Consider the following 15,486-nt stretch of genomic DNA (forward strand, 5'->3'; position numbering starts at 1 on the left):
CGGGAGTTCTCCACGCTTCACTGTCTGGGAAACTTGAGTCGCTTGCCGAGGCACATCTGTCCCCTGTCCCGAGGGGCGCTCCGGTGGAGTGAAGTGTCCCCGCGCCCAGCGGCAGGATGGCGCGGACCCTGAGACCCGACGACATCAACCCCCGAACGGGGCTGGTGGTGGCTCTGGTCAGCGTCTTCCTAGTGTTCGGCTTCATGTTCACCGTGTCTGGCATGAAGGGAGAGACCCTGGGAGACATCCCACTGCTGGCCATAGGGCCGGCCATCTGTCTGCCGGGCATCGCCGCTATTGCCCTCACCAGAAAGACCGACGGCTGCACCAAGTGGCCCGAGGACATGCGTCCGTGTTGTAAGCGAGTGAAGGACAGAGATGTCATGGAGCTGCTAAGGACCCCCTCAGACCTGGAGTCTGGCAAGGGGAGTTGTGACGAACTGGTCAAGAAAGCATACCAGAGGGACAGGAGAGTGCTGCGGGGTGAGGAGAATTCCATTTTCGTCTGCACCACCGTCGCTGCCACCATGGGAGAATGCAACAGCCTCATCGAGAAAGTGGAACAGGAAGACATGCTGAAATACCTGGAGACCCCTTACCCACAGATGCCGCTGACTCTGTGTGTGGGAGATGGCTCCACATACAGTGCCTTGGAGAAGAAGAGCTCTTCTCCCAGCAGGGACAGCACTGCTTGCCCTGAAATTGAAGACAACATTTTTGTGGCACCTAAAGACAGTATCATTGTCTGTTCTTACAAGGATAACAGCCCTTATGACAAATACTGTTGTTACATAAACCCTACTGGAATCAACTCAGACCAGGAGAGCATAGTGTGAAAGACATATACTTTACATATATGTGTGTATACAAAAACTGCAACTTCAACTTCTTGATAGGGGATAATATAGCTGACTACACTGCATGGGACAATCCTGATACTATTTCAATTTAACCTGGTATGTGACTGACTTAAACCTTTTGTGCCTGAAATACTCTTTCTGTAAGTAAACAAGCATGTTTAGAGGTTAAAGAATTCCATTCTTCGTTTTGGGGGAAAAAAAAATTACATTTTAATTTTATTTTCTCCCTTTTTCTCCCTTCTGTTTTCCTGCTGCCTATTGTACGAAGCCTGTAGGCAGCCTGGCAGGAGGGTAGTGGCTGTCAGCTGGGATCAAGAATTGAATCAGACTCAAGCTGTCTGTGGGAAAGAATGTGGTACTCTATAGCTGAATGAATCTTTGAAATACTGTCACTTCGTTTTGGGAGGGATTGAGAGATGTCAACATGCACTTCAGTAGATGGCTGATGTCAGGGAGCGTAGAAGTTATTTACCCCCCTTCTTCTTCCTGACAGGATTTTATTTTCCTCTGCATCAAGAAATCAATGTGCTGACCCTGTGGGCTCTCCTGAAAGTCTCCTAGGAACCAGATAGGCTCAGAGGACTTTTCAAAGGCTAATCCATCATCAATAGCATGCAACACAGATGTGTTAGCTTAATTCTCCACTGGTCTTGACTTACTGAAATGTTTCTAACACTTTGGGATTTTATAGGCATACTTGACAAGGAGATTACAACATGATCATGACACAGTTCTTGCACAGACTAGAAGCAGATGTCAGTGGACTTAGGCCTTTAAAATGTATTTCAGTGCCTCAAAAGTTGCTTAGGGAATAGACTTCTATGGGTTATGTGCAGAGCAGGATCTTACCCTTCTGAAAATGCCATTTTCTTGTGCCTTTTCTAAAATGCCAGATGTTTCTGTAGGGGTGATGCGTGGTTACAAGTCCAGTCAGAGGTCTCAAAGCCATGCTTTGCTGTGGGGAGGGAACAGAGGACCTGACTGACACATTTTTACTCACAGCTTGTGGGTACGTAGCAAGAAAATATGAAGCAAGTAATGAGGATTAACCTGGCTCATTCAAAATCTGAGCCTGCAGTTAACATGCAGAAACACAAATCCCAGCTATTCTGTCCAACAGTAAATTGCATTTTCCATGCTGTGTATAAAAATCTTAACTGGCCTCTACTAACTAGGTATCAGAGACATGGTGTAACACAATGTACATGCTAAGCAGCTGCTCCAAGGGTTAAGGTCTTAGGCTGCTAAAGTACAGAGTTAGCATCTCACAAAGCCCCAGTTCCTATAACTAAACTCTCACAACTCCAAAAAGTTCCTGTGTGATGCAAGTCTTACTAACTGTCTCTACTTAGCTCGTTTTTGTCAACCATAAATTGCACCGGATAAATGTTTTGAATTACCAGAATAGGAAACAAGAAAAACAGGCCTTCTTTTGTAGCAACCTCAGATGTTGTGTAGGAAAGTGGAAAAGAATTTTGCACTGAAATGAACTTTCTCTGTCTACAGAATTGTCTGGATACTGAATGTAAATATTATGCATACACTTGTGTGCTTGTTTGTTTGTTTAGAAACTTACTTCAAGTAGTAACAGTCAGCCAGTCTCTGAAAAGCTTTCCAGAAGGAGGAAACAAAATTTTTTTACATTGGATAATTTGATTTCTTTCAGACCAAACAAGATGTTAAAGCTTTGGCCACACTTTAGCATCAGGATGCTATTAGGACACATTCAAAAAACACTAGCTAGTTTGAGTCAGGTAAAGCCTCCCAATAGTTGGTTACTAGCAGCTTTGCTGCTCAGGCATGCAGGAAGAGTACTGTGGTAATAAATAAACCCTTGCACTCTGTCCAGCCCAAGTTTTATTCGCTGAGCAAAGGAATTCCACAAGACAGACCCTCTCTCTGACATATTCAGCTCCCACTTCCACATAAAAGCACTCTGTTGTCAGCAGCTTGCCTCCTGCAAGCTTAGTCACTGCGAGACCTTATTCTGCAGTGCACAGAGCAGGTCTTTGATGGCACTGGGAAATCTTACTTCACAACCTCTGAAGCCGACAGCTAAAATACTGCTGATGAACATGATGAGGAATAGAATCTTTTGCTTTCTGTCTCCAAGGAAAGCAGGTGAGGGTCTTAGTGTGTGCCCATGTGTACTCAGCATCCCTGAAGATCCGACCCACCATGAGAAAACAGGCTACTGGGTAGCTGTGTGCTGCCTTTAACAGGGTTGTGAGCAATCACTTGCATAAGAGAGCAAAGCATCAGCCTGCTGGGAACCTAGATTTGTACAGTTCTGCAAATATATATCTATGTATATGGGAAGAGGTCAAGTTTTTCCATTTTTTCTAGGATTACATATTCTCTTTCAAAAGTTATACGGAGTTTTTCAAGACAAGACAGCAAACTCTAGTGATAAATGGAATGGTAAATATCTAACTTGAGACACAGACATGCAGATCTGAGTCACATGCGTTATTCCATTCTTAGTGTAAAAACTCGAGAACGTTTGTATTAAAGCAAAGTTTAACGGGAGTGAAAACTTCCCACAATATATAAAGACATATTAAAAAAAATATGGTTAAAATGTGATATTTACAAGCAATTTCATCCCTCTAATTCACTTTGCTGAGGTAAGATTTCTTAACAAACTACACCTTTAGGCAATATTTCTAGGCTAATCCACCATGATCCACTAAAGTTTTTTATTGAACGTGTGAGAATTTGATGTTAAAGAAATATATTAGTATGGCCTCTGAAATCTCTTTCTTTATATTTTTGTCCTTTCTTTTCTGCTAGTTAGAGAATGAAATGCAAATGGATTAATTTGGCCATTTTAAAAATAAGCATTTGTTAATTGTTTGTGGTTTTTTTTTAATAAAGTAACCTTTTTCAAACACCATGGTTTTGCAGTAGAAATCTACTGCTTATTTGATCGAAGATAGCATGACAGAAGCTTCAAGGTTTTTATGTAGATAACATGCCCAGGCCAGAGAGGTACTAGGACTTTATTTTTGTTCAGCTCATGTGGTCTTTTTTGACGGCCACTAGAATTTGCACTACCAGTGCTGACCTTAGAACAAGAAGGAATAATCATGTTGCTTTTCAGAGGCAGCTTCTAGTCTGAATTTGGCTTCAGGATACCACAGCTTGGGGTGTGACTCTGAGCCACAACTAGAGGTGAGAGCTTCTTTCTGTTCTTACTAGTCTAAAAAACCTCTGGATCAAAATCCCACTTCTCAGTGTTATCTTCCAAATAATGCATGCAGCTGTAGGGGAGCTCTGCTTGTGGGATAAATGTCTATTGCCACATACTGCTTGGTCCTAAAACATGGGTGGCAGGTTGTATATAGTGTTTGAAGTAAAACAGTGTTTTGTAAATTCAGAGAAGGTTCCTAAGATATATAAAAATTATTTTTGGAATAGCATTTGTCATAGTGTTGTAGTAGAGTTTATCTTCTTTTAAGAAGAAATGTGATACATAGATCAATGGTACACAGGGAAATTTTGTGATACTTTTTTTAAATTTCTGTTGTCACAAATAGAATTTTTTACAGTCATGCAAGCTGATCATTGCAAAGTCTTTAACAGACAGTTAGAAGTTTTAGTCAGTGTGCAGTTTGTCCTCCCGAGCACTAAACAGTGGCTGGTCCTTTCTGCCAGGAATGGAACAAGCGGGAGGAGAGTGTGCTCAGAGTCTCTCTCAGGAGACTCTGTCTTGTCTTTCAGGACTGGTATTGTGTTCTTGATCTTCATTCTGCAGAAATATCCTGCTCTTCCGCAGGCAGTTCCTGATCCAACCTCTCTGCAGTCCTGACTTTAGTAACTATTTATTGTGTTGTAATTAGCAGAGTAACAGCTACTATGACCCCCTCTCAGCATTTCTACTGCTACATACCAGACAGTTCACAGAATGAACTCCTGCTTTTGGCCAGAGTGGTAGAATTGGACACTACATCATCCATTTGATGATCCAACTAACTTGTCAGTTCTTGCAGCACAGGCTTGGAATTTTGTGGTGGATTAGAGATGGGTGACTGTCAGGCCACCAAGGCAACTTGATTTTCATTTGCATGTAGGAACTGATCTATTTATTTGCAGAGCACAATCAGCACACAGAATCTTGAGTCTCAACATGTTGCCAGTAAAGCCATATTGCTAGACAATGCAGTTCTGACATGAAGATTTTTGAGTCCTGAAAGGTTTCTGTCTGTTTCCAAAATGAATTCTATTAAAACATGTAGAGGAGTTTCCTAACATGTAGACTAGAAGTGTTTTCTTGACAGATTCTTAACACATGGAGTGGGGCGTCAGCTGCAATGCAGCTCATGCTCAACTCATTTCTACTCTGCAACCAACCTGAACACACAATCCCTACTGGGACTGCTCTTGGAGAGTTTGTTATTTCTCTGGTGGTATCTGCCCTTTTATGTCTGGAAACAACACAGAGAATGGATCTAGAAGCGACTTTTACTGCTCTCTGGCAAACTTTCATCTATAAGCATTACTGTTAATTTATCGGTCCTGTCAGTGTTAGAATTCCAGACCCTCTGTGTCTTTATCAGACAAGGAGATTCAGCTTTCATTAGTGTTTAAATCATGGCTTCTTCTCCGTTCAGAACAGTTGCATGAATTAGCCTTGTGTCAGATACACACAAGTGTTTATGCTTAATGTTTTTTCGTACTGCACCATGGATGGGTGCATATACATTATACATTCGTTTGCAAGAGCAGGTCACAGAATGCACAATGTAGCCACATATTAATTTGAGATCTCCTCAAAGGTGTCTTTCTAACTTTCCTGCTTCAAGCCTATTGTTGCAATTTATAATTCCTTCCATCCTTTAGAAGAAGAAAGTTTTTTTAAGAACAACTCTGTTGTGGCTGTTTAAGAACACACAGTTCTTTCAACAGAGTTAAAGTATCCCAGGTCTGTGCTTCAATACAGCCCCTGTGAAATCCTGGCAATTGAAAATTGAAATTTTCCAGTGCTTTGCATTCAGTATTTCCCCAAACCACTGGTAAAAGCCTTGAACCTTTGGTCAATTCTGAAAGATTCAGTTTTAGTGTTTCAACTTCAAGTGTCATTACTTAGGGAGTGAAAAAGGGTTAAACACTTTGGAAATCTGGGTCTGTAATTTGTTCTAGTGAGAGTAGAACAGAAAAAGAAGTGTCCTTCATGATAGCAAAAGTAACCAAATTTGTCAGATTAACTGTGTTAAATTCTGGTCACAGAGGCAATATGTTTAGTGCATTCTGCCATATGTGTATCTTCTCTTCGGTAGCTTTCCCTGAACAGGCTCCTTAGGTGGGGACAGAGAGTGTTTTTCTGCCTGAAGGCAGGATACAAGAGCAACAGAAAAAAATTAGATGTAGTAGGGATCTGATGCCAGGAAAGCTGATTCATTTTCAGATCTCATCAAAACACTTATTTGCAAATCACTGTATTTTACTATGAAACGCACTAATAATCAGCAGTTATACACAGTCATGTACATAAGGATGCTACTACATTAACTTCATATTTAGCACTCACTTGCAGGAAGTAACTATTTTATTGCTGTTGAAATCCAAGGCAAAATTCACAAAGGTGTAACAGTAAAAATTTGGTGTGAATCTTCAGGGTCAAACTTAGTGTTATATGGAAACTGTTGAATCCAGTTTTTTGAATTTAGATCCAAAAAGGGTGCATATGCACTTTAAACCTAGTGCAGTGGAAGAGTGAGGTACAACTACAGAAGATGGGGTAGCTTGTTTGCTGTCTGAACCAGAGGACTGTGGTTAGTATCCTGTGGGGCATCAAATAACATCAGTAGATGTATGAATGCTCTTTGGAAGGTTTCCTCACAAAATCTACAAAACCCACTCTCTCACATTTCAAACTGGTTGTTTCATGTCTCTGTATTAGAAAGTTCATTTAAGCAAATTTAAAATTAGAAAGAGAATTTTCCTGTATTTTCTTTGGAGAGGACATTTTTTTGCAAATAATTTCATTTCTGAATTCCAATTTAGAATGTAAAAAATGTATAATCCAATGTTTTATACATACTGGCATGAAGTAGGGAAAAATTCAGAGAGGAATTAGGATAGAGAACTCATTAACTGAAAAGCAGATGGTAGTCAGCTGGAGAATAATCAGAATAATGTTGCATAGCCTTGTCTTTTTACTAGTCTGAAAGGACAGCCCCAGAAAGACACTCTTAAAAAAACCAAAGATTCTTACTATTGAGGTCAATTCAGATGGAAGGGCTATTAGTAAGTTTTTAAGTGGGATGGCAGAGATGTTCTACATACTGGGGAATCTCATATTAATCAGACATAGATCTTGGAGAGGCTCTGAATCCTTTGACTGCACAGTCAGGCTCAACAATCATACTATGCCCGTGCACTGTTTGCAAAGAACATCTGATTTTATTTCACTTTTATTTGAATAAATTTGGTTTGACTAATCAGCTGTATGAAGAAGCAGATAACTGTTTAGAAAAAAATAACCTTGAAACTGAAGACCCGCTGCACATACCAGTAACAAGCTAAATATAAGATGTTTGCTACCTAATCTAGGGGATAAAGAATAACTTCTTGGTGGCAAAACACAGTCTCTTTCCAGTGCCAATGGTTTGAATGAAATCTAGGAAGTTTTACACTTGGAAATATGTTAATGATGTTTTCTTTTTACTTGTTGTGATTTTTTAAATGTTGTGATTATTCAGTCTGTTCCTCAATATTGAAGTTGAAACAAGATAGTGAAAGTTCGTCAATCTAATTAAAGACTTTCATAAGTCAGTTTTTGTGTTGTGTGATTTTTTAATATTCCTATCTATGTTCCCAATGCTATGTAGATGGAACTGCAATAAGCAATAATCAAAATGCATAATCCTTCCATAAAATCACCACATCAGGAATACAGTATTAGTATCCTCTGAATTATTTTACGTGACTGTGGACAGTGAATGGCTGCTGAGTGAAGAAATTAAGTAATCTATAAGGTACATATTGCTTTCACTTCTTCAGCTCTATTATTGTAGTTTTTTCCATTTTTCTCATAGAATACAATGTTCAAGGAAAGGGGGAACATATCACATACTTATCTGCATAGAGTGCCATTTTAGAAAAGAATTCCTGCCAGATTAGCTAACTGACTCCACATCTGAGATGTGAACTTCTGTGGATTTAAAGCATCTCACAGATGAACACTGTGCTGTTATCATGTTACCAGCTGGTAAATGCTTTCCTGCATCTGAAATGTTTCAGTAGCCATTGACTACACCTGTCAAAATCCAAGATAAATCTTAAAATACTTGTCAATTGACTGAGGACACTTGTGTTTGCATCTGTGACGTTCGTTACCCTGTACTTCTGTCTTCTGGAGGAAGAGCATCATATTGTTACAGTCATCAGGCAAACTGACATTCATAAGGACTTCTGCTTGAAGTTGCAGAAGAGTTATCATAGATTCTATGGTCCTTAGAAAATAATCCAGTTCTCATGCTGGATATGCTCTGTTTGATCAATAAACAACAACAAAACTGAAGTAGGCTGACACAGGTATCATTCAAGCTGTATCTTTTTTGTAGATAAACACCAGACTCTAAGCCTCCTAAGTCTGCAAGAGTCTGTATTATCTTCAGCAGACTTTGAATTACTACCTGAAGACTTGTCAGAGCTGAAAGCTGTCAATCCAACAAGCTTGCTAATGGTCACTCACCACTCATTTCTTTCTAGAAGAAGTTAAACTCATAAGACACACATTTTAGAGCTTTTAATTCTATAAACAACATTAAGATAAAGCAAAAGAGTTAAAAATGAAGTATTGCTACAGACAAATATAGCAAAACATATGCTTTCACATCCACATTTCATAAAAAACCCTAGGATATGTGCCTTTTTAATAAAAATGTAAACAAATGCCAACTCATTTAAAGAATAATGTAAAACATCTAATACATTATGAAGGATTATAATAGAACAGAGAGTCTGACAATTTCTAGATAGCATTTACATGAAGGAAATTGTTGTATTGGAGAACATCTCTTGGCTCTGGATAACTGAAAGATTTATTTCACAAAGATTACAAAAAAGGTAACTGTACCTACTGATACGAAACTCAAAAACAGAGAAAGTATTTTTTTAGGCTTACAGAAAATATGAAACCAATTAAAAATTTTAAATTTAAAAAATTTGACTGGACTCTTGTGTGCCAGAATCAGCTATGTCTATGTTTTCTATCCTTCTTCTCTCTATTTCATGAATTTAATTCTGTTAGATTGTTTGTTAATCAGTTGAACTGGAGCTGGCTAAACTCTTCAAAATAGATTAGCCCTAAATGGCAAGTTTTTAAAGGAAGTCTACTAGTGCAGTGCTTACAGAATCATGCTCATCTACAGATTACTCCACTAGTAGGAATGGGTTTCTCTTTACAGGAAATGCTTGCTCAGGAATGACCTGTTCTAAGCTGTGTCCTAGATTACTCAGTGACTCAGAGGGCTGCCTGATTTCACAGACAGCTAGCCAGCAATAGCAGGTCCATTGCCACATTAGTCAAAACAACTACATAAGATTAGCTAATGTTAAGAGCTGTTTTTTTGAGAAATCCCAGAAGAGCCAAGGACAAGAGCAGCTGTAGTGAACTTTAGTCTGTTTAACAGCAGTATGCAATGTCTTTAGTTTCCCTCCCAAGATTTCAAGATCTCTGTATCAAGACATTGGGTGTCCCTAGACATTGACTGTATGGAGACACACCAGACTTTCTTTGTTATTTTTTCTATGCTCCAGACAATGGAGATGAAATGGAAGCAGGAGCACAAATTCTCATTTCAATTTGTATCCATTGCTCTGCTTCATCCCCCTCTTTCCACGGACCTTGCTTTCTCACACAGCCCCCATCTCATTTTTCACTCTCACAGCACAAAACCAGTCACAACTACAAGGTTTATTGTACCACTAAATTACAATACTGCATTGTCTCCTTCTTTCTTGTGGGAGCAGCTTACAGGCTGGAATGTCTGGACAGCAGATCTTGAAGTCATGGTGGCTGCTGGCAGGGGATTACCCAGCAAAACCTAATCAAGAAGCAACACTAAAGGGAGCTACCTTCTACTTTGGTAGCTATATGTATGTATTATTCCCCAAGATAAGTTTTTGCTTTTTTGTGTTTTCGGTGCCACTAATAGGAGACACACCTGTGAATGAAATCTGAGCTAATACATTCACAAAGCCAAAGGGGTGTGCTACCTCTTTTCTAATTTTCTAATTCAGCAGAATGATCTAGCAAGCCAAAAACCAGAATGGATACTGGAGCCAGTGATTGGCTAGTAAGCAGGACTTCAGAGAGGATCACTGGAAAGTACGCCTGGTATCAAAGTGTATGAAGTTCTGTTGGCATCTTGAGGAGTCACAGAAGTGCTGGTGTTTGTCTTCTGGAAGTCAGAGGCTTTCTTACCTTCAAGCCAGTATGTTACCATGTCTCCTTTCCCCTAAGGAAGAAAATCAGTCATGGGGTTACAATACTATCCATCATTTATGAAATAATTTTTTACTACAGTACAAAAGAAATCCCAAAAGGAGATTGATGTGCCTGTCAGCGATTTTACATACAGAGAAAATGAGGCATAAGACCTTCCCTTAAAAGATAATGGCAGCAGTATCAATTAAAACAATTCTTTGAAGTCCCATCCAAAATTGGGCACACAAATACATTAGTTCTCTTATAGCACTCACATGATGGTTTGTGATGTCTCTGAATGACCTTTTTTTTGAATGTGCCATGCAGGACTTCCAAGCTTGGCTAAGTCCCTCATCTCTGACTTATCAGAGTTGTTCCATGAACAAGCCATTTAATTGGTTCTGGTTTAATACTTGAACGTGCTTTCTTTAGATCAGGAATTAGTCTAACTAAAGGACTGTGAGATATAAAGGACTGCAAGACATAAAGGACTGCATGGGTTAAAATTCAGGGACTCCAGCGTGCTTTCACACTCTCCTCTCTGAAAAGCTGAGCATAGATGTTGCATACACACCTTGACTTGTAAATTCCCACGGCATACTAACACATACTCTCCAATCTGCTCCAACAGTTGGTATACACTTGAACTGCACTGTATTTTAAGAGCTGGAAAGAGAAATAGTTGTCGTATTATCAAACAATTTAAACATCTAAGACAGATCCACCCCACAATGTGTACCAAAGATTTCAAGACCCATTAGTGAACTCCCCCTTGTTTCTTTTCATGTCTCTGCTGTCATTCCTCTGTTATTTGAAATGTTCGCACACAAGCTTCAGTATCCTGGCCTGTCTGTGAGAGCATCTCACAACAAAGTGTGTGGCTGTCAACAAACACTACTCTTCACTTTCTGCATCTAATAGTATCTGTCTGCTCTGTGCAGCTGCCTGACTGGTGCTACTGATGAGCACCCATTAATCTGGTGAAGAAAACTGTATATAGTTTTATCTCCTAGTAAATAAAGAGCCAGCTCTTTCTTTGCACATATAATTTTCCGCAAAGTCTAAACATTAGAGAAGCTGCTATCCTTGCTCTGACTCCAAACCTGTTAATAAAGACAGGCAGAAAGGATGATATTACCATAATTCCACAATTTTTTTTGCAATGTGATTTTTTCCTAGTTGAGATTTTACCTCCATGTAAACCTCACCTCCCTTGCCCTCTGCAGATGATGGGAAAGGACCAAAGAAGACGACAGATAGAAGAAATACTACTTTTGCCAGAAAGTAAAATTTTGCCAAAATTTTAAAAATTGGAAAAAAAACCCCAACCAACCAAACAAAAAAACCAAAACTGGTTTTTGTTTTATTTCATTTTGAGTTTTTTTTGTCTGTAACAATCAGTGACAGAGAGTAAATCATTATGCTTCTTTGTTTGAAAAAGATCCCAGATTGATGGTAGTACTGTCTAAGATTGTCTTAGTGATTGTTCTTATATCAGAAAATAACAGTTTTATAATATCCACTTTCGTTTGTTTGTTTAATTTTTTTTTAAAGACTCAGAACACTCCCTGTAGATCAGGAAATGTGTGTTTCAACATATATAGATATATATCTGAAAAATATTCTTTGCAGTAGGTACATAATATTTTAAGTGAAGGTGAGAATATCTCCGCACTTTAATCACTAGAAATTTCTGTCTATTCTCTTTGCTGGAAGACATATACATAATCTTCTATACCAGTTAGACAGACACAGCTCCCATGTGTCCTACCACCACTTGTGTTCACCATTAGAGAAACTTATCAGCAAAAGAGAGGAGTTATGAAAGTATTTTTGCTATAAATTCAGTGGGGTGCCAGGTACAAATAGGAACATTGAGCCTCTCATTTTATCGTATTCTTACTTTTTTTTTCTTACTTTTTTTTACCATAGAGAACTTCACAGCGACAAAAATCCCTTTCTAAGACTTGGGGAATAAGGGGATCTGGTTACAAAAATGGTTGTAGAGAATATCACTGTCATAATTTGCTCATAGGCAGATTGGAACCAGAAATCAAGAACCTTCTTACAGGATTTGCAGTTGTTTGAATAGGTCAGGACTCAAAACTCAGCACAGCACTTTTTCAGAACTCATGCAAGGATGATCAAAACCCCACCTGCAGCTTGTTCCTTATTTACCTTCACTGGTAGATTCCATTCTGGAAGCTGTGTTCACGGTGTCTCCAAACAAACAGTACCGTGGCATTTTGGTTCCAACAACTCCAGCTACGACTGGCCCTGTTAAGAAAAATAAAATAAAGCATTTTGTATTTATAAATCACATAATCAGTCATACAGCCTTATGGCTGCTTACTACACTAATTTATATCTCATTCATTAACCAGTTAAAGACTGAGCGTCGGTATCATCTTTACATGGGTTACACATCTATCTTACACATAGATTCCAGAACCAGGGAGGGAATTGCAAAAAGGCCTCAAAGGAGAACAATGGGGGAAGTGGTGATGTGATGGAGATGTTGTGCATGAATTAAGACATTTGCAGAACCCCATTTCAACATATTTTCAGGGGCAATGGGATAGGAATGCTGTCAATAGGAGTTGCACACGTAACACTCATTGTCACATGGAAAGGCAGGAACAGGAAGCAACCTGCTCCTGCTGAAGACAGAAAATGAGAATTTTGGTTCCTTCATGTCAGCCCCAACTGATTTAAAAAATAGAAGATATAATCTCTTGGTGAGATCATTTAATTGGCAGGTGCTGGGCTGCACCAGATAGGTCCAATGCCGACTATCTAACAAGAAGCAGTTGCAATCACACATCAGATTAGATCAGGGAGCTGAGAGTCTGAGAGCAAAGGCTAGATCAATGAGTCAAGAAACAACTCACAGTTTTGAGAAGAGAACATCTGAAAAGGACAAGCAACAGACACAGAAGGGCAGTTCTCACTTGGATCAGCAAAGGCACTGGGACCATGGAATATTTCCAAAGTTGTATTCTGCACTGAGTTACAAATATTCCATGTATCCAATAATTTATTTTGTTGAGCTGACCTCTATGATGTATTCCCTCTCATATCAAGAAATTAGCTTCTAATTGAAGTTATGAAGAAATTCCTAATGGAGATAAAATGGCCACTACAGAAGTATTTGTTGAGCCAGAGGAAGACACCTTTGCAGTCCTCTCAACATACCTGAATGGATTCCTGCTCTTATTTTTAGAAGGGTGTTGGGCCTGTGTGGGATCTTAAAAGTCTTGCAGACATCCAGGAGGTCTAAAGCCATGCTTGCAATCTCACCGGCATGAAGGATCCCGTTCTCTTTGGGTACTCCTGAAACCACCATATCTTAACACAACAATGCAACTGTGTTAATGTTTGGCATTACACAGATTTATCAAAGTGTGTATCCCAAATTAAACAAAAAGAACAAACAAACAAACAAAAAGAAGCCCAATTCTGTCATATCCTAGGGCACAGTTGTGCCTCCTAAGCAGAGAAAGCCAGAGACAAACAAAGGCAAGGGCAACTTGCCCTTGCTTGTAATTACCTTAGCTCTGAAAAAAGGTTGTATTTCCTTCTCACTTTTACACAGGATTTATCCCCTCCAACCCTTTCTTTTCCCCTTCATCCCTTCATTGAGAATGCTTGAAATGGAACAGGCAGTGGGAATATGGCTGTTCAGTACCTGTTGTTTCTGGGGAGCTATTATAAAAAGAGGCAATGGCCTATGCTTCCTGCACTATGCTTTGAACACCGATGATGAGCTCTGAGGGTCCCAGAGTGCTGAGCTGGAGGACCATGACTGTGAGAACGATAAACTCCCACTAAACCCTGAACTTATATGGGATTTGCTGCTCCAGCTGGATCCCTGTATGTCTATGGGGCCTGATGGGATTCATCCAGTAGTACTCAAAGAGCTGGCTGAAGTCATTGTGAAACCTCTCTCAATGCTTTTTCAATGATCTTGGAAATCTAGAGATGTCCCAGCTTACTGGAAGCTGTCAAATGTTGTTGAAATTTTCAAGAAGGAGAAGAAGGATGACCCTGAAAACCAGAGGCCCATCAGTCTCACTTCAATGCCTGATAACATTATGGAGAAGATTATTCTGGGAGTTACTGAAAAATACCTGAAAGACAACACAGTCATCAGTTACAGCCAGCTTGGCTTCACGAGAGGAAAGTCCTGCTTATCAAAATTACTTTTTATGACAACCAATCTAGTTGAGTGAGGGAAACCAGTTGATGTAATCTTTTTGGAATTCAGTAAAGCTTTTGATATTGTCTCTCACAGGATCCTTCTGGATAAAATGTCCAGCACACAGCTGGGTAAACACATCATGTGGTGAGTGAGGAATTGGCTCATGGATCGAGCACAGAGGATAATAGTGAATGGGGTGACATCACACTGGAGACCTGTTGCTAGTGGGGTTTTGCAGGGCTCCGTCTTAGGCCCTGGGCTCTTCAGCATCTAGGACTCAAAGGGATACTAAGTAAGTTTGCCAATGATACTAAATTGCCTCGAAGGCAGAGAGGCCCTGCAGAGAGACGTTGGCAAATCAGAGGGCTGAGCAATTACCAGCTGTATGATATTTAATAAGAGCAAGTGCCTGATTTTGCTGCTGGGGTGGGGCAACTTTGGGTGTTCCTACAGACTGGGGAATGAGATGGTGGAGAGCAGCCCTCTGGAAGCAAGTCTGGGGGTTGATGACAAATGAACATGTGAGGGTAGAATACCCTTTTTTTTCTGGAAGATTTTGTTATGAGGAGACGGAGGTTTTGCTTAGGAAGGCTTTCTGCCTAAAAGGTAACTCTTTCTCAAAGGCAGTTTCAACACTTTCTCCCCCTCTCTTCATAGGAAGAGAAGTTCTCAGCCTCTCTCTCTGAGATATGAGAGGAGAGAGATAACATTTACAGGAATGCTACAGGGCCCTTGTGGCCCGGGGAAAGTCGAGGGGGCCAGCAAGGATGAAGCCCAGGAGCGAACAGGAGGTTTGCCTTTTTCTTCCTGGGGCCAGTGCTGCAATAAGCACTGTGAGATATTTGTAAGTTTCTCATATTCTGGCCTTCTAAATAAACTTTTGAATTCTTTCCACTGTCTTGGCATTTCTGGATATACCTCTGTAACTTATGTCACAAATATGAATCAGCAGTGCCCTGGCAGCCAGGAGGGCCAACCATGTCCTGGGG

The 15,486-nt window shown here is 39.9% G+C and overlaps 2 protein-coding genes across 2 annotated transcripts in view; one reads left to right on the top strand and one right to left on the bottom strand.

Moving 5' to 3' along the window:
- Window positions 1-116: 116 nt before the first annotated feature.
- Window positions 117-3,220, top strand: TMEM215 (transmembrane protein 215). The gene has a single exon (XM_051809077.1). The coding sequence runs from the start codon at window positions 117-119 to the stop codon at window positions 834-836; it is 720 nt and encodes a 239-aa protein (XP_051665037.1). The 3' UTR covers window positions 837-3,220.
- Window positions 3,221-9,464: 6,244 nt separating this feature from the next.
- The window catches only part of LOC127480700 (atrial natriuretic peptide receptor 2-like), a 31,529-nt gene continuing 25,507 nt past the window's right edge, over window positions 9,465-15,486 (bottom strand). The window contains exons 17-20 of the mRNA XM_051809088.1: window positions 13,492-13,644; window positions 12,475-12,573; window positions 10,871-10,962; window positions 9,465-10,327 (exon numbers count right to left, since the gene is read on the bottom strand). Coding sequence (XP_051665048.1) covers window positions 10,178-10,327; window positions 10,871-10,962; window positions 12,475-12,573; window positions 13,492-13,644 — 494 coding nt within the window. The 3' untranslated portion in view covers window positions 9,465-10,177. The remainder of the gene's footprint in view (window positions 10,328-10,870; window positions 10,963-12,474; window positions 12,574-13,491; window positions 13,645-15,486) is intronic.

The sequence above is a fragment of the Manacus candei genome, unplaced genomic scaffold (genome assembly GCF_025592945.1).
Source record: "Manacus candei isolate 608988 ecotype Guabito, Panama unplaced genomic scaffold, ASM2559294v1 h1tg000074l, whole genome shotgun sequence".
NCBI lineage: Eukaryota > Metazoa > Chordata > Aves > Passeriformes > Pipridae > Manacus > Manacus candei.

Bases quoted from the DNA above. Each gene is read 5' to 3' on its own strand.
- TMEM215 (XM_051809077.1), top strand. From the start codon at position 117: ATGGCGCGGACCCTGAGACCCGACGACATCAACCCCCGAACGGGGCTG.